The sequence below is a fragment of the Pristiophorus japonicus genome, chromosome 4, assembly GCF_044704955.1.
Source record: "Pristiophorus japonicus isolate sPriJap1 chromosome 4, sPriJap1.hap1, whole genome shotgun sequence".
In the NCBI taxonomy this organism is placed as follows: domain Eukaryota; kingdom Metazoa; phylum Chordata; class Chondrichthyes; family Pristiophoridae; genus Pristiophorus; species Pristiophorus japonicus.
In genome coordinates, this window is record NC_091980.1 from 42,031,597 (window position 1) to 42,053,397 (window position 21,801).

The following is a 21,801-nucleotide window of genomic DNA, read 5'->3' on the forward strand; positions in this document are numbered from 1 at the left end:
TGACTATCGCCCTCAACTTTTATGCCACTGGCTCTTTCAAAGTTGCCACTGTGGACATGTGCAACATCTCGCAGTTTGCAGCCTTCACATCAATGAGGGACGTCACAGATGCTCTGTATAGGAGAAGGGCCAACTATCACGGAGAAGCAATTGGAGTGCCAAACTGCATTCCTGCACATTGCGGGCTTCGCCAGGGTCTAGGGAGTCATTGACTGCACCCATGTCGCTCTCAGGGCACCCCAATAAACTCTCGAGCAATTCAGAAACAGCTTCCTCTCCCTCATTGTTCAACTCGTTTGTGACCATAACCGCAAGATTATGCAAATGGATGCCTGGTACCCTGGCAGCAGCCACGACTCTCATATTCACTGGTCTCAATGAAGATTGTGGTTGGCTCCTGGGTGAAGAGGGCTATGCGCTGAGCACTTGGCTCTTGACTCCTCTGTGTAGCCATAGAACTGCTGCGTAGCTCACGTACAATGGAAGTCTGACGGCCAGCAGGACCATCATCGAACACACTATAGGCATTCTGAAGCGGGTTCTGTTGCCTGGCCCACTCTGGGTGTGTTGCGGTACTCACCTGAGTGTGTCTCCAAATTTGTGGTGGTGTGCTGCATGCTCCACAACCTGACCATCGTGAGGGTGCAGCATTTGGAGGACGAGGCAGCTGTGGCACCTGTGGAGAATGAGGAGGACCGGAGGAGGATCAGGATGTGGGTGGGCAGCCACGCAGGAGGTGGCATGCCCATCGTGACCCTGCAAGGGAAGCACAATGCCATCTCAGTTGCCTGGTTCACATAAGTCAGTGCCCAATTGAGTCTGCATCTGGCCATGTCCATGGGCCAACCTGTGAGCCCCCTCACACATCATTCCCGCACACTGAAATGAGAGACCTGATCACAAATTCCAAGCACTAAATAAAGATTTATTACAACCCAAACAATGGATTTCCAAAACACTCACATAATTATCACCCTTGTGCAACTCCTTATTATCCCTCTTGCGCAGATCTATCCTGACATTACTCCACAATCATCATCACCATAGGCAGTCCCTCAGAATCGAGGAAGACTTGCTTCCACTTCTGAAATTAGTTATTTGGTGGCTGAACAGTCCAATACGAGAGCCACAGTCATAGTCGTTGAGAGAAGGGGTGGGTGGGACTAGTTTGCCGCTTGCTCTTTCTGCCGCCTGCGCTTGATTTCTGTATGCTCTCGCCGTTGAGAATCTAAGTGCTCATCGCCCTCCTGGACGCACTTTCTCCACTTAGGGCAGTCTTCGGCCAGGGACTCCCAGGTGTCAGTGGTGATGTCGCACTTTTTCAGGGAGGCTTTGAGGGTATCCTTGTAATGTTTCCGCTGCCCACCTTTGGCTCGTTTGCCATGTAGGAGCTCTGCATAGAGCACTTGCTTTGGGAGTCTCGAGTCTGGCATGCGAACTATGTGGCCTGTCCAGCGAAGCTGATCAAGTGTGGTCAGTGCTTCAATGTTGGGGATGTTAGCCTGGACAAGGACACTGATGTTGGTGCGCTTGTCCTCCCAGGGGATTTGCAGGATCTTGCGGAGACATCATTGGTGATACATCTCAAGCGACTTGAGGTGTCTTCTGTACATCGTCCATGCCTCTGAGCCATACAGGAGGGCAGGTATTACTACAGCCCTGTAGACCATGAGCTTGGAGGTAGATTTGAGGGCCTGGTCTTCGAACACTCTTTTCCTCAGGCAGCCGAAGGCTGCACTGGCGCACTGGAGGCGGTGTTGAATCTCCGCATCAATGTCTGCTTTTGTTGATAAGGGGCTCCCGAGGTATGGGAAATGGTCCTCGTTGTCGAGGGCCGCGCCGTGGATCTTGTTTGGGAGGCAGTGCTGTGCGGTGAGGACAGGCTTGTGGAGGACCTTTGTCTTACGGATGTTTAGTGTAAGGCCCATGCTTTTGTACGCCTCAGTAAATACATCGACTATATCCTGGAGTACAGCCTCAGAATGTCCGCAGACGCAGGCATCGTCCACATACTGTAGCTCAACGACAGAGGTTGGGGTGGTCTTGGACCTGGCCTGGTGACGGCGAAGGTTGAATAGCTTCCCACTGGTTCTGTAGTTTAGTTCCACGCCAGCGGGGAACTTGTTGACTGAGGTGGAGCATGGCAGCGAGGAAGATTGGGAAGAGGGTTGGGTCGATGACACAGCCCTGTTTGACCCCGGTCCGGATGAGGATTGGATCTGTAATAGATCCGTTGGTAAGGATCATGGCCTGCATGTCGTCGTGGAGCAGGCGAAGGATGTTGACAAACTTTTGGGGGCATCCAAAACTGAGGAGGACGCTCCATAGACCCTCCCCTGTGGCTGCCTTGTGGCTTTGGGAAGGCTGCTGTGTGTGTGTGGAGGTAGCTACATGTCCTTCTCGGGCGCCCTCGACCAGCTCTGGCCCTTGAAGGGCCGGCCGAAGATTGGCCGCATCCTCCTGTGCACCTTCAGTCGGAAGTGGCTGGGGTGAAGCCATAGTTGGCAGCAATTGTGGAGTGGCAGCTCTCGGCTCAGGGTTGCTGTGAACTGGAGAGGCAACATCTGTATCCTGGTCCGAGGACCCACTCCCCCGGGGCAGCACCCCACCTCCCGCACCAAGCTGCTGGAGCACAGATTGGTGGAATGCGGTGGCACCGTTAAGCCCATGGTGGACCCAGCCGCAATGGAGTAGTCTGATCTCGCGTAGCCAGCTGAGGGACTGCATGACAACAGCCAAACTTCGGATGCCATCAGAAACGACAGCAGTCAGATGCTCCATTCCCTGTTGCCCAGAGTGTATGAGAGCATTTTGAGCTTCCAGGATAGCAGCCATCCTGTGCAAAGAAAGGTCAAGACGAACTCAAGCTACAGCTGCAAAACCTGCCCTTTATGAAGGCAAGGAAGCAACTGCATCGTTAGCATGATGGTTTGCATCAAATGGACAAGAGGGGACTTTCGCAGTGCAAACTCCACTCCGCAGGCACACCGCTGAAAGCAGCCCTTACTACCAGAAATTATCACTCCACTCCGTTTCGAGCCTGAAAAAGGGCAATTTCTATCTTAACACCCCATCCATATCAGTGGTACCGGACGCTCAAATGCAGTGCGTGCGCCCCATTTCAGGCGGTGGAAATATCCGCCCCAATATATCTTCAATGCAATCTTAGAGGACCATCCCACCCCTAGTGTTTAATTTCCATTTCCAACTAGCCATTCTGTGCTTTGTTGAATTAGACTTGTCAGTTTTGAATTACGAGCAGTTTCATGTTGCTTTTTGCACAAGAGTGATCCAAGGCGATTCACTGTCCAATTTTCAGTTGCATCCTGTGTCTAGCCTCAGCTCTTGTCCACATTAGCGCAACTGAAATTGAGAACTCACTATGTGTAGAATTTCAATATTCCATAATTGTAATTGAATAATGATAGATGTAAAGTTGTGAGAATTTCAATCTCTAACGCACAATTTATGAAATAAATTTCTCTTGACATGCAAGGTGTAGCTGGAGAAGCAAGTATGTTCAAATCTCACCTTCCAACCAGCACCTCGTGTTTCAGCACATTAGGCCCATGTTGGCATCTGCCCTTCACCTCTGAGTTCTGACAATGTAATTAACTTGAGCTCAGGGTTCAAAGGGCGAGGCCAGTGGTGTGAACATGTGCGTGCAGACATACACACACACACCCCAAGTGTTCTTAATTTAGCCTCGGTTACAAAAGCACGTAATGGACTATGCTGCGAAGATTTCCTCATCACACAGAGGAAATCTGCCCCCAAAATGCTTTAAGAGCTCAGAAGTTGCTAAAACATCCAACAGATGTTTTACCTGTGAGACCCATGTGCAATGAGGAAATTATTTTGTGACATCTTTGAGGTCTTAACTGCAGGTTTGAGAATTAAGGTGGTGGCAGCACAGGGACACAATGGGGCATTACACTGATGCACTGTGATGTGGAGAGGTAGGATGTGCATTCATGCACTTAATTCTCAGTCTTGTCTGTACTAGGGGTGGTAGTAAGGAGCATTTATTTTCTTTTTTTTTTTCCTCCATGGTTAAGCAGGCCTTTCCCACTCTGGTGCCCCCTGAGCATACTGCTACTTAACAGCATAGGCTTACTTTTATTTGCTGGGAGAATGGTGCCATATGACAGCGGAGAACTTCCAGGTTAAATTAGCTTCTCCATGAACTACAGGGCATGATCTTAGAATAAGTGGCCACCCATTTAAAACAGAGATGAGGAGAATTTTTTTCTGAAGGTTGTAAATCTGTGGAATTCGCTGCCTCAGAGAGCTGTGGAAGCTGGGACATTGAATAAATTTAACACCGAAATAGACAGTTTCTTAAACGATAAGGGGTTATGGGGAGCGGGCGGGGAAGTGGAGCTGAATCCATGATCAGATCATTGAATGGCGGAGCAGGCTTGAGGGGCCGTATGGCCCACTCCTGTTCCTATTTCTTATGGTATGAGTTAAGTCATATATTGATACAGCACAGAAGAAGGCCATTTGGCCCGTCACACCTGTACCAGCTCTTTGGTAGAGCGGTCCAATTAATCCCATTCCCCTGCTCTTTCCTCATAGCCCTGTAATTTCTTTTCACTTCAAGTATTTATTCAATTCCTTTTTTAGGTTACTATTGAATCTGCATCCCCCAGTGCATTCCAGATCACAACTGAATGCTCCAGATTGGCTTTGTGCTGTTCATAGATTTGAAAGGTTTCATTTAACTCTTGAAAGAGTTGAAATAGGATGCCTGTGAATATGTGTGAGGACAAATTGCAAAATACACATTTAGGGTTTTCAAAAAGCATTGTTAAAGACTGGGTGTATATGCAAACTCAGCCTCTTAAATATCTGTCATGTGGTGTACATTGTACAATAGGTGTTGCATACAGCATCTTTTTGTAACCTGTGAAGAAAGTGTATTTAAGCTTACTGACAAGTGTAAGAAAGACTTGCATTTATATAGCGCCTTTTATGACCTCATGGATGTCCCAAAGCACTTTATAACCAATGAAATACTTTTGAAGTGTAGCTACTGTTGTAAGATATTGAAAACAAAGAAAGTAATAGTTAGTGCATGCTTTAGTTTCTAAATAAACTGGAAAGGATTGAATTCTGAAACTATTACCCAACACTTTTCGGAGTGGGGACAATATGGGATATTCAGTGGCAGGGACACAAAGCAAATTCCAAGCAGCAATAGGGAGAGCTCTATGAAAACTTGAAACACAGAAACATAGAAAATATGAGCAGTAGTAGGCCATTCAATATGATCATGGCTAACCCTCGACCTCAACACCATATTCCTGCTTTTTCCCCATACTCCTTGATGTCTTTTGTTTCTAGAAATCTATCTCCATCTTAAATATATTCAGTGACTTGGCCTCCACAGCCTATGTGGTAGAGAATTCCACAGGTTCACCACCCTCTGAATGAAAAAGTTTCTCCTCATCTCAGTTCTACATTTCCTACCCCGTATCCTGAGACTGTGCCTCCTTGTTCTAAATTTCCCAGCCAGGGGAAACATCCTCCCTGCATCCAGTCTACCAATCCAGTCAGAATTTTATACATTTCAATAAGATCCCCTCTCATTCTTCTAAACTCTAGTGAATACAGGCCTAGTCGACCCAATCTCTCCTCAGTCCTGCCATCCCAGGAATCAGTCTGGCGAACCTTCGCTGCCCTCCCTCTATGGCAAGTATATCCTTTCTTCGGTAAGGAGACCATAACTGCACACAATACTCTAGGTCTGGTCTCACCAAGGCCCTGTATAACTGTAGTAAGGCATCCTTGCTCCTTTACTCAAATCCTCTTGCAATGAAGGCCAACATTTGCCTTTATAACTGCTTGCTGCACCTGCATGTTTGCTTTCAATGACTGGTGTAACAAGGACACCCAGGTCCCTCTGTATATCGACACTTCCCAAGCCATGATCATTTAAATAATACCTTGTCCTTATGTTTTTCCTACCAAAGTGGATAACTTCACACTTATCCATGTTATACTGCATCTGCCATGTGTTTGCCCACTCACTCAACATATCTAAATTGTCTTGCAGCGCCTTTGCATCCTCCTCACAACTCACAATCCCACTTATGTTTTGTGTCATCAGCAAACTTGTAAATATTACATTTGATTCCCTCATCCAAATCATTTTTTTATATATATACATATATATAGTGAATAGCTGGGGTCCAAGTACTGATCCCTGTGGTACCCCACTAGTCACTGTCCGCCACCCCGAAAAACACTCCTTTATTCCTACTCTCTGTTTCCTGTCAGTTAACCAATTTTCAATACATTACCCCCAATCCTATGTGGAACTTTATCAAAAACCTTCTGAAAATCCAAATACACTACATCCACTGGATATCCTTTATCTATTCTATCAGTTACATCCTCAAACTCCAGTAGGTTTGTCAAACATGATATTCCTTTTATAAATCCATGTTGACTTTGTTTAATCCCATTGATATTATCTAAGTGTGCCGTTATCACATCCTTTATAATAGACTCTAGCATTTTCCCTACTAATGTTGGGCTAACTGGTCTGTAGTTCCTTGTTTTCTCTCTCCCTCCTTTTTTAAATAGTGGGGGTACATTTGCCACCCTCCAATCTGCAGGAACTGTTCCACAATCTATAGAATTTTGGAAGATGACAACCAATGCATCTACTATTTCCATGGCTACCTCCTTTAGTACTCTGGGATGCAGATCATCAGACCCTGGGGATTTATCGGCCTTCAGTCCCATTAGTTTCTCCAGCACTATTTTCTTACTAATAATTTCCTTTAATTCCTCTTGCTCACTAGACCCTTGGTTCCCTAGAATTTCTGGGATGTTATGTGTCCTCTTCCGTGAAGACAGAATTGAAGTATTTATTTAATTGTTCTGCCAGTTCCTTGTTCCCTATTACAAATTCTCTCGTTTCTGTCTGTAAAGGACCTACATTTGTCTTCACTAATCATTTTCTTTTTACGTACTTGTTAAAACTTTTGCAGTCGGTTTTTATGTTCCTTGCAAGTTTACGTTCATACTCTCTTTTTCCCCTCAATCAATCTCGTGGTCCTTTTTTGCTGAATTCTAAACTGCTCCCAATCCTCAGGCTTGCTACTTTTTCTGGAAACTTTGTATAACTCCTCTTTGGATCTAATACTATCCTTAATTTCTTTTGTTAGCCATGGTTGGGAGTTTTTTCCTTTTGTGTTTTTATGCCAGAAAGGAATGTATAACTGTTGCAATTCATGCATTCGTTCCTTAAATGTTAGCTGTTGCCTATCCACCGTCATGCCTTTTAATGAATCTTCCCAATCTATCATAGCCAATTCATTCCTCATACTTTCGTAGTTTTCTTTTAGATTTAGGACACTAGTTTCAGATTGGACTACTTCACTTTCCATCTTAATAAAGAATTCAGTCATGTTATGGTCACTCTTCCCTAAAGAACCTTGCACAACAAGATTGTTAATGAACCCCTTCTCATTACACAATACCCAATCTAGGATAACCTGTTCCCTAGTAGGCTCATCAACATACTGGTCAAAAAAAAACATCTCGTCCACACTCCAAGAATTCATCTGCCACAGTATTACTACTAATTTGGTTTGGCCAGTCTATATGTAGATTAAAATCACCTACAATTACTGTTGTACCCTTGTCACATGCATCACTAATTTCTTGTTTGATACAGATCCTCTGTAGGAACTGTACAGTCTCAATCTATAAAAAGGAATTTATTTTCACACTGTATGACTACTGATAATGTGTGATTGATGTATGGATTTACACACAATGCATAAAGACAAAACAAACAAGACTGGACACACTGATATTTCTCAAAATATCACCATTTTATTTACTTGCTTCACGTAAGCCTCCTCAGATCTTGTTGTCCAAACTGAACAGCAGAGCACCACCAGGGACAGTACTAGGCGCATGGTGAGGCAGCTGAGCTTGGACAAGAGCTTCCAGTATCTTGCTCAGTATCAACTACTCAGTGTTTACTTAATTTAGAAAATACATACGAATAGAAAATAGAATATTATATCGACTAACAGAGTGCTGGGTCCTGTACCCCAAATGGTACAATTAGTGCAGAATCATTTTTTTTTCCAAGAGTACAAAATACTTGTTCTGCTTAAATAGCACCAATAAAAATCACAGTATTTAAAGCATGCTAAGCGGATTTAAAAAAAAAACATGTTTTTGGTCCTACCACACAAAGATATATTTTCCAATTAAATGTGTTCAATTTAATTCCAGCTAAATGAGGATTTTTTTGCTGTTTTTTTTTACTTGAGAGAGGTTTCACCATCAGGACCCTCTTTTATAAAAAGCAGTCGACCCATGGCATGATCTTTTCAAAAGAAACCATTACAATTAACTTGAAACATTTCTTTGTCTGTGGTAGAAATTTTATTAGCTGCCTTTAGAAAATGCAAGTGATTATTCTTCCACACATATACACACATCCTGAGTATTGCACACACTTCCTGCCACACACACTTCACTATCACTAATCAAGTAACCGAACAATGCGCGCACACACATGATAAAAGATTAGCTGCTTGATATGCTTCAGCCTCTCTGATGTTCGTTTATACGCTGGGCAAATGAATATCCTTGCAGTCTAGAAAAATGTTCTGTAAATATGCAGTAATTACATTGAAAGATTTAAAATGACTAAATGCTGTAATTTGTCAGATTAGTGCTCTTTTACTAAAGACTTGCTTAAGCACTTACTCGTAGCATTTGAGCATTTAAGCTTCTAATAAATTTTAGTTAAAAGTACAAGTTGATCTCATTGTGCACAGCAAGTCGAGACCAAATGTACATTTCAGGTGAATAATTGGAACACAGACATAATTCAGTTGCTATTTTGAAGCCATATATTTTTCCATATCTATATTTAATGGTTATTTATAGCTAAATAGCAAAATATACAGCAATTTGAGAAGCAAAAGTTTCTCCTGCAGTACATGCTAAGGAGCGCTCAGATTTTGGGGGATGTAATTTCAGTGACCAGTTACCTAGGCAGTTTCCATTATAAATGTGGACCTACAAATTTATAATGGTAAAAGTTATTGGAGGTACATGCAGATGTAAGATTTATAATACTTTATATCAGCATTACTACCATGCTATACTAGGTGTGAATGCTCAGCTATTAGAGGAAATAATTGCAGAATGCCATCGCTGGTAATAGTTGAAAGGAATAGGGTCAGGAGATTTTATAAATGGACTATTGCAAGTAATTTAACGTGGATTTTTCCAGACCATTGCTCAACAAAAATAGCATTTTAGTCATTTTAATAACAGCATGTAACTCCTTTTATTAACCTTCTGTGAACATTGTGCTTGCTGAATTCTAGAATGTTCTAAACATGAATTAGATTTTGTGCTTCTTGGGTCACTGATTTGTAACCACTATATAAAAATATTTTTTTTCTTTGGTTAATTTTACCACTGAATCTGGCAAATTTAAAACGCACAATTCCACAAGGCATAACGTAAATACCAGGTGTTTCTGGGAACATCTTAAGAAGCACAGAAACAATTGACCTATGACACTACAGAGTGAATTACCTTTACAAAGGTGATGGGTACATCAGAGAGCTATCACTTCAGGTGGAATTGTATTTGAATTTAAAAGTGATGCACACACACCCCAATAATGATATCGAAATAGCTATGGGTGAAGTTGAACGAAACCTAGGAGCCTTAATTGGTCAATTGAAAGTTGAACTGTCTAACTAGCACAATGGGATACAAGAGGGAGTTCTAATCAAACTCTACAGTACTGTGGTCAGACTGCACTTTGAGTACATGTCCAGTTCTGGCCACCGAGACAGAAGGGAGACATTCAAACACTGGAGGCATAGAAGAGCCATGAGCTTGATCGTTGGTGTCAGAGGTCTGAGTTGTGAGGAAAAATGGAAGAAACTGGGGCTTCTCAGCCTTGGAAGGCAAATAATGTCTGAGTTCACATTTTTCCAAAGTTAATTGAGTGATCAGGACAAAGATAAATAGGTTCAAGTTACAGAACGCCAAATTTAGGACCGATGTCAATTTCTTCACACAAGAGTGATCAATACATGGAATGAAGTCCCTGATTGTCGAGGTGAACATCCTGCAATCATTTAAGAACTAATTAGATGCCTTAATGGGGGACTTTAGGATATTTATGGATGGATGAGCCAAGAAGGGCCAAATCATGCCTGTCGTCTTGTGACCAAATAAATGTTCCCAATTAAAAATCATAATGCTGAAAATGTGAAGTGTTTTCCGCACACACTGGCCACCAGATGGAGCTAGTGCACTGTATTCTTTTAAAACCTTGGGTAGGAGTTTCCACTAGGTTGCACTCGTTTTTTTTCAGCACAATTCCCCCAAAATCAGCCAAACTAGCGCAAACAATTGAGGAATTTTAAGCGTAAATTACATTCAGTGCAAAGAGTTTCTGCGATCTTTTGCGCTAATTTAAAAAACGTTGTGCTGGAAGCCGGCCCCACCCACAAAACTGGCCCCATCCCCAGATCGAATTAATCAGCGTGCTGTGTTCCCACTAATTCTGCCTGTTTGCAGGCCTTTGAGGAGGCTCTTTTAAAAAGCTTCTCTATTTTTAGGCGCAAGGACACTAATAGACCTGGTTGAAAAGCTTTACATTTATTTTCAATTTCCTAAGAAACAGACTACTGAATACCAATGTAACTTGTAAATTGTTCTGTAGAGGTCTTTTAATCAATTGCAATTATTTAAAATTGGATTGCTCACAGGTGGTGGACTAGACACTCTTATTCAAAATGTTTACTTTTTGTGATAAACCCATTTTCAGCTGTATTAATAAAACTTCACCTTAAATATATCAAGGAATTTTTTTATGTAATTAAAAAAAAATGTTCCAAAATGTTGCCCAGTTGCACTGGTTCATGGCAGAATTTATGTTCAACAATATGTAAGTGAGTTTGAGCGGAAACTTGAGGGGAAAAAAAACAATTCTCAAACCTGGTGCAATATGCAGAAACTCCTTGGTCAATATATAAAAGAACATGCACTTCCAGTAGTTGTGAAGTGTGAAAAACATTGCCTATGATGGTGGGAGACACATAGCACGCTCATGAATCATTAGACCCAATGTTGCTCAATAACAATGAAGTCCATATATCACCTCTACCTTGCATGCATCAATTCATGTAAAATCCTTGCAAACAGGGAGGAGTGAAAAATGTGAGAAAATATTCTAAAATGTGATGATGGCTCAGAGTGGTCACCAGTTGACAACTTGTGAAAGACAAAAATTTGTCGCCCTACGCTCTAAATTTGAACATGGTGGTCACATCATATAAAGAAGCATGTTATACTGGTTGTCTGTATCCCAGCCCTGAGGTTTGAAGTGTAATTTTCAGCTGATAGTCTTCACTGTATGTTGAAGTTATTCAGGGTAAGAAATACAAACTTTGCTAAGTTTTGATGAAAAGTCAGGGTACAATTGTGATACTTAGCATGCAGGGAGGAACTTAAAACTCTGAAGATGAGGATTTTTTTCCTAATTTCCAAACCAACTACAGTCCTCTGAGGTGTAATACTCTTGAGCATAGCTTCCTTACTGGGTGTACTCAATTTACTAATTCCTGAAACTACTGATTCAAATTTAAATAGGATCTGAATTCTGTTTAACTTGAGCATCTGGTTTCCATGCGACTTTAAAAAAAAAAAATGGTTTGTTTAACTCCTCCTTTGGATTCTCACTCATCCTCCACGGGTTGCAGTGGGGGACAAGGAGAATGGTTTTCTGCTAGCTGTGGTACAGCTGTGCCTGAACCAATGCCCTTGCCACTGATCCCAACTGCAGTAAGTCCGTCGCTGTGGAGACATCCCATTCCATTGTACATGGCCTCGGGTGCTTTGACTGGAGCTGCACTGTTGCTGATGGGAGCTGGCTGGCCGGACTGTAACTCTCCCCTGGTGGGTGATTCAGACTGCATATCGCATTCCTCCGAACGAGTGTAAAGCATTCTTCCCCTTTGGTGCATCACAACACCTGAACTCGCAGGATCAAAGATGTAGACTGTATTGGGGGCCCAGGCCACGGTTGGAGGCAACAACTGGTGTTCCACAATACTTTTACAATAGATAAAGACCGAGCTTTGAACCTGAAGGAAATAGAAGATAATAAATTTAAATTGACATTTATACTTCGATGTACTACCTCGTGTGCCAAAGCGTTTCTTTGTTAGCTGAAGCCAACTACTTTATGATGCCCTGGATCTTTTAGAACAAATAGATTTTACATTGCACCAGCTCTCGTTATTCAATCCTGTTCAAAAGATTTATCGACATTTATTAAAAAGGGGTTTGAAAACCAATAACATTTTAATTATCATTAGACTAAACGAATACAAAAAAAATTGAGCTTGCAACATTACCCCCAACAAATAGTTGAATCTCCAACATAGCCCAGGAGCACCTGCTGGTCTTTCTAACAGGAGGCTGGGTTTCTACTGACGTGTAGGGCTCAACTTGACCTTTTCCAAAGATGTTCTTAGAATCAATGTGGATGGAGCGAGCATTGGGAGTTTTTGCAGCTGCACATTTGATGAGTGGCATCTCAAAAAGCACAAAGGAATTCGAAACCGCCATGGGAAAACATGGTTGTTAATCCCTTTGGATCACTCCAATTCAGCTAGGAAGGATTTTACCGACCAGAGTGTAGACAGATGGCTATTATTTTCTGAATTGGGGAAGGGGGCTTAGGTGTCAATGTTAATACAAAGCTATCAGCCCCCATTTTACCCGTCAGTGTACAGAGTTAACGGTACCATTGGGGGAAACAGGAGGTTTGTTTATCGGTCAGTTTATACAGAGCCATCAGCCCCAAGGAGGGCGTTTGCTTAGCTGTTCATGGGTAGTAAGACATCAACACACGAGGAACATGGCACTCACCTGCCAATGTGTTGTGATAGCAACATGTGAAGGGGGAGTTAATCATTGGTGAGCAGTAAGCAATCAGCCCTTCACCTTCCTTTGTTCATATGTGTGTATATGTTTATGTTGAGAATTCAAATGTATCCTGTGTATTTGAAGCTCTAATAAAATATTTGATTAAAGTCATTCATAACAGATCAAATTAAAATGGGGTAATGGTTCAGGGCTTAATGCGATCGTGGAGAAAGGCACTTCTTACCTGCACTCCTCCCAAACAGATGCCAATGTAAGTGTGCTGACCATTAATGTCGAGACTTGCTCCTACCTGTGCTTTCTTTAGCAGATCAGTTGTAACAGCGAACCAATCCGGAGTCAGCCTCTCCACCTCCAAGCTGATGATTGCTAAGGCGAGCGTGGAGCCTCTGAACTGCAATAACTGGTGGCAGGCCATACAGTGCTGCAGCTGCCTGGTCAAGAGTGCGGCATGGAGGGAGGGCTTCATCTGAGGCCATTGGTCAAGGAGATGAGGCCGGCTGGACATCACCATGGCGTGGAACTGGACAATGGAAATATGTTTAGGTTAGCCATTGGATGCAAAAATCAGCCTGAATCATCATCTTCCCCTGGCATTTGCAATACAAATCTAACCAGCTTGCTCCCAGATTTCCCTGCTATATGTCTACAGGGCCTGAACAAAACAGCTGCACCGGTCAAAGAAAACAGTTGAGACAGAAAACTGTTGAGATCTGGGAATCCGAATCCCCCACTAAAGATACGCTGGAACCTCCAATATCCACCGTGAGAAGGGAATGCCCGAATGGATAATGGGAGTTGATGGATAATTAACATTCCTCAAATTTCTGTATGTATGGAACAGCAATAATCTCGGCACGGGAATGAAGACAAGTACGTTAAGAGAAGCAAAATAAACTTATGTAGTTTACTCGCTAAGAATAGAGTTTTTCTCACTAGGAATATGGGATGAAATACGAGTAATGAAATTAGCTGTGCAATGAGCTGGTGTCTCTCGCAAGGTATTGTCCTTTAAAATTCTGGCACATAAGTTATCGCAGACAATGGGGCAGAGTTTGCAGCCCCTACAGGCGCCCACATGTTCCGGGTTTAGGAATGTGTCTAATCCAGGATTTTGCGATCCGTCAAGAATCCTCTTGACAGATTGCACGCTTCCGGAAAAAAATGGCTTCCGCAGGCGGAGAGTTAGCCCAACTTCTGCCCAGCAAATGCCCGTGAAATTCTTACGACTGATAAAAGCAGGAGGAAAGCCTGCTTTTATCAGAGTAAGATTTTTAAAGGGCAGAGAAATACATTTTTTCAATAATTTAAACATTTTAAAAACCTGTGAAATAAGGCAAGTTTATTTTTGACTAAAATAAGTACATTTATTTTTCAAAAAATAAAATTTGTTTTAAATAATTAAATTTCATTTTGATTAATTTGAAATGTGATTTTTTTTTTAAATTAAGTGTTTGGGAATACCCCCAAAAATACAAATTCATATTTATGGTGATCCCGTACATATGGAACTCACCATGTATGAATGGGAATATCCCTACTTTGATTCGGCTAGCCCACATGACACCTGCGTCTCTGGAATACGTGGGCCTCTACACAGGTCTTCGTACAGAGGCCCAGGACCGCAAGTCTCCCAGCCACCCGCACCACCAGGTAAGTTTGTAGATTTTTTTCAGGTCGGAGGCATCCGCCCCGCGGGAAGCCACTGACCGCAATTTCTGCACCAATAGGAATGTGGATAATGGAGGTTCCACCCTAATAAGATACCTGTCTAATCATTGGAAATGACCTGATCTAGGTGTCCTAAACATGTTAGAGCTGAAATGGGTAAAATTGGCTTGAGGTCGCAAGCAAAGTAGAAGATATTCCAATTTTTGATTTGTTTACAACTTGACTTTCTTTTGGGGGTCTGTTATCACTGTATGACATCTGCCAGTGCATGTGCAGAAGCAGTTATGCCCTGCCTCCCTCCACAGTGCCTCTTCAGAGTTTAAAACGGCAGCATGAACTGCAGCTTCGAAAACTATCTCCGACTCTCTCTTGCTGACGGTGAATTGTAACCATTCCTGTTGCTAATGTCCTGTTAGAAACCAGTATTCACGTAGATAGCGCTTCTGCTTCGCAGGTATGTGTGTCATTAACGCAAGAAACAAAGTGTGGTTAAAAAGCTGACGCTAGTCAATCAATCTGAGCCTCTCTCAGTTTGAACACGTTGCTTCACAATCTGAAACACTGACTGCTGAATGCTTACTATGTTCACGAAGTCCGCTGGTGTGGCAGTGTAAAGGTCCCACTGCAGCTTATCCAGTATGATTTTCTCCATCCTCAGTACCTCACTAGAAGAACAGCCACTGGCACTCTTTGCTGTAAGGTCCTTTACCAGAAGCGTGACCTATGAAATAATGAAGAAATCATTGTGCCGTTTCTGCACAGAATGTCGTTTTTGTAAATTTTCTTAAGTTCAGTAAATCATTTTAAAAATGGAGTGGTAGTGTGATTCTTGCTTTTGATGCAATGTTCTTGTCTAAAGGAAGGGAAAACATGGCTTTGAATGAAAAAAAGGCTCAGGGTGGCAGTGTGTGTTAGAGTAGCAACTTCCTCGGTTATCACTTGGCCTATTTAGCATACGAGTATAAAAACACTTATGGGAAAATTAATGTCTTGTGATACTTATTTCATTTTAAATTGCTCTCCATCACAAGGTCAGAAGTGTGGCTGTTCACTGATGATTGCACAGTGCTGAGCTCCATTTGCAACTCCTCCAGATAATGAAGCAATCCATGCCCGCATGCAGCAAAATCTGAACAACATCCAGGCTCAGGTTGATAAGTAGCAAGTAACACCATTGCTAGGCAATGACCATCTCCAATAAGTATGGCGGAAATATTAAATGAGTACTTTGCATCAGTCTTCACCCTTGAAGATGATGCTCGAATATTAGAATACTAGTTTTGTTAGTAACATGGACACAGATAAACATATTGTTTTAGAAAGAATTAAGAACTTGAAAATAGTTAGAGCAACCGGGCCAGATGACATCCACCCACGGGTCTTCTGGGAGATGGGACATGTGCTGTGCAGGCCCCTGGCCTGTATTTTTAATAGCTCAATGTACTCTGGAATGGTTCCTACAGATTGGAAGGAGGCTAATGTAGTTCCCATTTTAAAAAAGTGGGAAGACAGACCCGGGTAACTATAGGCCCATCAGTATAAGAGCATTCCCTGATTGGTCTGTACCGGGCGGGCGGTCGAGGAGGCGGGAGCTCGGAGCAGCGCGAGTCCGGGGTTGGCGAGAGGCAGGGGACAGAAGGCAAAAAATTAAAAAGAAACCAAAAGGTGATGTCACAGCCAAGGGGGTAAGTGATTGGCTGGTGATTGGTAAGTAGTTTTTCTTTTTCTTTTCTATATCAGTAAGTAACATTTAGCATTGTTGCCAAATTAAGTTAATCTAGGGGTCAAGTCATGGCAGGAGAGCTTGGACACGTGTTATGCTCCTCCTGTACTATGTGGGAAATCAGGGACGCCTCCGGTGTCCCTGATGACTGTGTGCGGGAAGTGTATCTGCCTCCAGCTCCTGACTGTCCGCGTTGCAGAATTGGAGCTGCGGGTGGATTTATTCTGGAGCATCCACGTTGCTGAGAATGACATGAATAGCACGTTTAGCGAGTTAGTCTTACCGCAGGTAAAGGGTACACAGCCAGATAGGGAATGGAAGACCAACAGGAAGAGCAGTGCAAGGAAGGTAGTGCAGGGGTCCCCTGCGGTCATCCCCCTGCAAAACAGATACACCGCTTTGGGTACTGTTGAGGGGGATGACTCGTCAGGGGAGGGCAGCAGCAGCCAAGTTCATGGCACCATGGCTGGCTCTGCTGCACAGGAGGGCAGGAAAAAGAGTGGGAGAGCAATAGTGATAGGGGATTCAATTGTAAGGGGAATAGATAGGCGTTTCTGTGGCCGCAACCGAGACTCCAGAATGGTATGTTGCCTCCCTGGTGCAAGGGTCAAGGATGTCTCTGAGCGGTGCAGGACATTCTGAAAAGGGAGGGTGAACAGCCAGTTGTTGTGGTGCATATAGGTACCAACGATATAAGTAAAAAAAATGGGATGAGGTCCTACGAGATGAATTTAAGGAGCTAGGAGCTAAATTAAAAATTAGAATCTCAAAAGTAGTAATCTCGGGATTGCTACCAGTGCACTGGTAGCAATCCCGAGATTACTACTTTTGAGATCCTACTTGCTAGTCAGAGTAGGAATCGCAGGATAGCTCGGATGAATACGTGGCTTGAGCAGTGGTGCAGCAGGGAGGGATTCAAATTCCTGAGGCATTGGAACCAGTTCTGGGGGAGGTGGGACCAGTACAAACCGGATGGTCTGCACCTGGGCAGGACCGGAAACAATGTCCTAGGGGGAGTGTTTGCTAGTGCTGTTGGGGAGGAGTTAAACTAATATGGCAAGGGGATGGGAACCAATGCAGGGAGACAGAAGCAAAAGACAGAAAGGAGATGAGTAAAAGTGGAGGGCAGAGAAACCCAAGGCAAAAAACAAAAAGGGCCACTGTACAGCAAAATTCTAAAGGGTCAAAGCCTGAAAACTCGGTGCCTCAATGCGAGGAGTATTTGGAACCCAGGAAAGGGCTCTGAGCTAGTTAGAGTGGGTGAGAGCTCAGATGAACAGGTCCCCAAGAAAGAATGCAAAAGGCAGGAGGCAACAGAGCAGAGTAGCACTGGGGTAAGTGTAAACCACAAGCTGATAGGAAGGGATACTATGTATGAATATAAAGGGGCTGCAGGAAGGGTCAAAACTAAAAATCATGGTTTAAAAACTAGTATTAAAACAAACACTCTATCTAAACGTGCACGGCATTCGAAATAAAGTAAATGAGTTGACGGCACAAATCATTATAAATGGGTATGATTTGGTGACCATTACAGAATCATGGTTGCAGGGTGGCCAAGACTGGGAATTAAACATACAGGGGTATCTGACAATTCGGTAGGATAGACAAGAAGGGAAAGGAGGTGGGGTAGCTCTGTTAATAAAGGATAATATCAGGGCTGTTGTGAGAGATGATATTGACACTAATGAACAAAATGTTGAATCTCTAAATGTGGAGATTAGAGATAGTAAGGGGGGAAAAAGTCACTGGTGGGCGTAGTTTATAGGCCCCCAAATAATAACTTCATGGTGGGGCGGACAATAATCAAGGGAATAATGGAGGCATGTGAAAAAGGAACGGCAGTAATCATGGGGGATTTTAACCTACATATCGATTGGTCAAATCAAATCGCACGGGGTAGCCTGGAGGAGAAATTCATAGAATCCATACAGGATTGTTTCTTAGAACAGTATGTTACAGAACCTACAAGGGAGCAAGCTATCTTAGATCTGGTCCTGTGTAATGAGACAGGAAAAATAAATGATCTCCGAGTAAAAGATCCTCTCGGAATGAGTGATCACAGTATGGTTCAATTTGTAATACAGATTGAGGATGAGGAAGTAGTGCCTCAAACGAGCGTACTATGCTTAAACAAAGGGGACTACAGTGGGATGAGGGCAGAGTTGGCTAAAGTAGACTGGGAACACAGACTAAATGGTGGCACAATTGAGGAACAGTGGAGGACTTTTAAGGAGCTCTTTCATAGTGCCCAACAAAAATATATTCCAGTGAAAAAGAAGGGCGGTAAGAGAAGGGATAACCAGCCGTGGATAACCAGGGAAATAAAGGAGAGTATCAAATTAAAAACCAATGCGTATAAGGTGGCCAAGGTTAGTGGGAAACTAGAAGATTGGGAACTTTTTAAACGACAGCAAAGAATACTAAGAAAGCATAGAAACATAGAAAATAGGTGCAGGAGTAGGCCATCCGGCCCTTCGAGCCTGCACCACCATTCAATAAGATCATGGCTGATCATTCCCTCAGTACCCCGTTCCTGCTTTCTCTCCATACCCCTTGATCCCCTTAGCCGTAAGGGTCATATCTAACTCCCTCTTGAATATATCCAATGAACTGGCATCAACAACTCTCTGCGGTAGGAAATTCCACAGGTTAACAACTCTCTGAGTGAATATTGAAAGCAATAAAGAAAGGAAAGATAGATTACGAAGGTAAACTTGCGCAAAACATAAAAACAGATAGTAAAAGCTTTTATCGATATATAAAACGGAAGAGAGTGGCTAAAGTAAATGTTTGTCCCTTAGAAGATGAGAAGGGGGATTTAATAATGGGAAATGTGGAAATGTGGAAATGGCTGAGACCTTAAACAATTATTTTGCTTCGGTCTTCACAGTGGAAGACACAAAAATCATGCCAAAAATTGCTGGTCACGGGAATGTGGGAAGGGAGGACCTTGAGATAATCACTATCACTAGGGGGGGTAGTGCTGGACAGGCTAATGGGGCTCAAGGTAGACAAGTCCGCTGGTCCTGATGAAATGCATCCCAGGGTATTAAAAGAGATGGCAGAAGTAAAAGCAGATGCATTCGTTATAATCTACCAAAATTCTCTGGACTCTGGGGAGGTACCAGCGGATTGGAAAGCAGCTAACATAATGCCTCTGTTTAAAGAAGGGGGCAGACAAAAGGCAGGTAACTATAGGCCGGTTAGTTTAACATCTGTAGTGGGGAAAATGTTTGAAGCTGTCATTAAGGAAGAAATAGCAGGAATCTAGATAGGAATAGTGCAATCAAGCAGACGCAACATGGATTCATGAAGGGGAAATCATGTTTTTACTAATTTAATGGAATTCTTTGAGGATATAACGAGCATGGTGGATAGAGGTGTATGGATGGATGTGGTGTATTTAGATTTCCAAAAGGCATTCGATAAGGTGCCACACAAAAGGTTACTGCAGAAGATAAAGGTACACGGAGTCAGAGGAAATGTATTAGAATGGATCGAGAATTGGCTGGCTAACAGAAAGCAGAGAGTCGGGATAAATGGGTCCTTTTCGGGTTGGAAATCGGTGGTTAGTGGTGTGCCACAGGGATTGGTGCTGGGACCACAACTGTTTACAATATACATAGATGACCTGGAAGAGGGGACAGAGTGTAGTGTAACAAAATTTGCAGATGACACAAAGATTAGTGGGAAAGCGGGTTGTGTAGAGGACACAGAGAGGCTGCAAAGAGATTTAGATAGGTTAAGTGAATGGGCTAAGGTTTGGCAGATGGAATACAATGTCGGAAAATGTGAGGTCATCCACCTTGGAAAAAAAAGCAGTAAAAGGGAATATTATTTGAATGGGGAGAAATTACAACATGCTGCGGTGCAGAGGGACCTGGGGGTCCTCGTGCATGAAACTCTTTTAGAGTCTACCTGCAAAACATAAAACATTTATCCGTGCCACCCGACCTGGATGACACACCAGACATTTACAAGGCCCTTTGTTTCTTTTTTTTTTTTTCTTTCTTTTTTTTTCTTTTTTTTTTTGGGGCACTAAAATCAATTTTTTTTCCTTTTTCCATTGCCCCCTATAAAAGGGGAGGGGGACACTAAAAGCACCGGCAATTAAAACAAATTAAACTTTAAAACGTAAAATCAAATTAAAATTTGGTTGCCGGGCGTGATGATGCACTCCAGTCCCTCCGGTGCCCACCTCTCGCGGAAGGCCGCGAGCGTACCGGTGGACACCGCGTGCTCCATCTCCAAGGACACCCTGGACCGGATGTAAGAGCGGAAGAGAGGCAGGCAGTCAGGTTGAACGACCCCCTCGACCGCCCGCTGCCTGGACCGGCTGATGGCACCCTTGGCCGTGCCCAGGAGCAGTCCTACGAGGAGGCCCTCGGACCTACCCGCTCCCCTCCGCACAGGGTGCCCAAAGATCAGGAGAGTGGGACTGAAGTGCAGCCAGAATTTCAGGAGCAGCCCCTTCAAATAATGGAACAGGGGCTGCAACCTCGTGCACTCAATAAAAACATGGAACACGGACTCTTCCAGACCGCAGAAATTGCAGGCGGCCTGGGAGTCCGTGAACCGGCTTAAAAATTTATTGCACGGCACTGCTCCGTGCACCACCCTCCAGGCCAAGTCCCCGACGAATAGTGGGAGGACCCCTGCGTAGAGTGCCCTCCATCGGGGACCCCCGCCTCCTCCGGACGGCAAGATGGTACGCCATGGCGTGTCCGGACGGCAGGCGAGGATGGCAAAGTTGAGAGTGTGCAGGAGCAGCCCGTACAGGAAACCCCTCCGCGTGGAACTGAAAGGCACGGAGGGGATTTCCCCGAGGCGGCTCAAGTTGTGAGGCGCCGGCCCCCGAGGGAGGTTCTGGGGTTTGGCGCCGATGAGGAATTCCGTCCGGACGGGGGTCAGTTCGGACGGGATCTCCCCACGTGCTTGAGCCTCCTCGATGCATCTAACAGAGTCAGGGCCCAAAGCTGTTTTTAGCGACTCGATGGCTTCAGCCGCGCGGCGGACGTCGGCTGAATTTAGGCGCCGCGCCAGCATGCCTGGCGCCATCCAGCCCGCTCCTCCGCCATCGAGCAGGTCCCTGACCCTGGTCACCTCACCAGCCACAGCCCTCTCTTCCGACCGCCACATAAAACCTCGGTCGTGGAGGTACGGATTCCCGAGCAGCGGCTCCTGCAGGACAGCCGCCACTCCAGCCGGCGGAGAGCTGCGCTTGGTGGAGACTTTGTTCCAGACCCTGATGAGGTCCCTGTAAAAGACAGGCAGCTCCCGGAGGGTGGTCCTGATACCCCCCAAGTTCACAAACAGGAGCTGCGTGTCGTAGTTGAGGTCGCGCTGCTGGCGGAAGAAATACGTCGCCAGAGCGCACCACCTAGGAGGGGGCTCGACATAAAGGTATCTTCCTTGTGCATGAAACTCTTTTGAGTTAACCTGCA

At 44.0% G+C, this 21,801-nt stretch overlaps 1 protein-coding gene across 1 annotated transcript in view; it reads right to left on the bottom strand.

Annotated features, from left to right (window-relative positions):
- Positions 1–7,832: 7,832 nt before the first annotated feature.
- LOC139262884 (cyclin-I-like) overlaps positions 7,833–21,801 on the bottom strand; it is a 41,265-nt gene continuing 27,296 nt past the window's right edge. The window contains exons 3-5 of the mRNA XM_070878124.1: positions 15,212–15,352; positions 13,253–13,483; positions 7,833–12,155 (exon numbers count right to left, since the gene is read on the bottom strand). Of these exons, the coding sequence (XP_070734225.1) occupies positions 11,748–12,155; positions 13,253–13,483; positions 15,212–15,352 (780 nt within the window). The 3' untranslated portion in view covers positions 7,833–11,747. The remainder of the gene's footprint in view (positions 12,156–13,252; positions 13,484–15,211; positions 15,353–21,801) is intronic.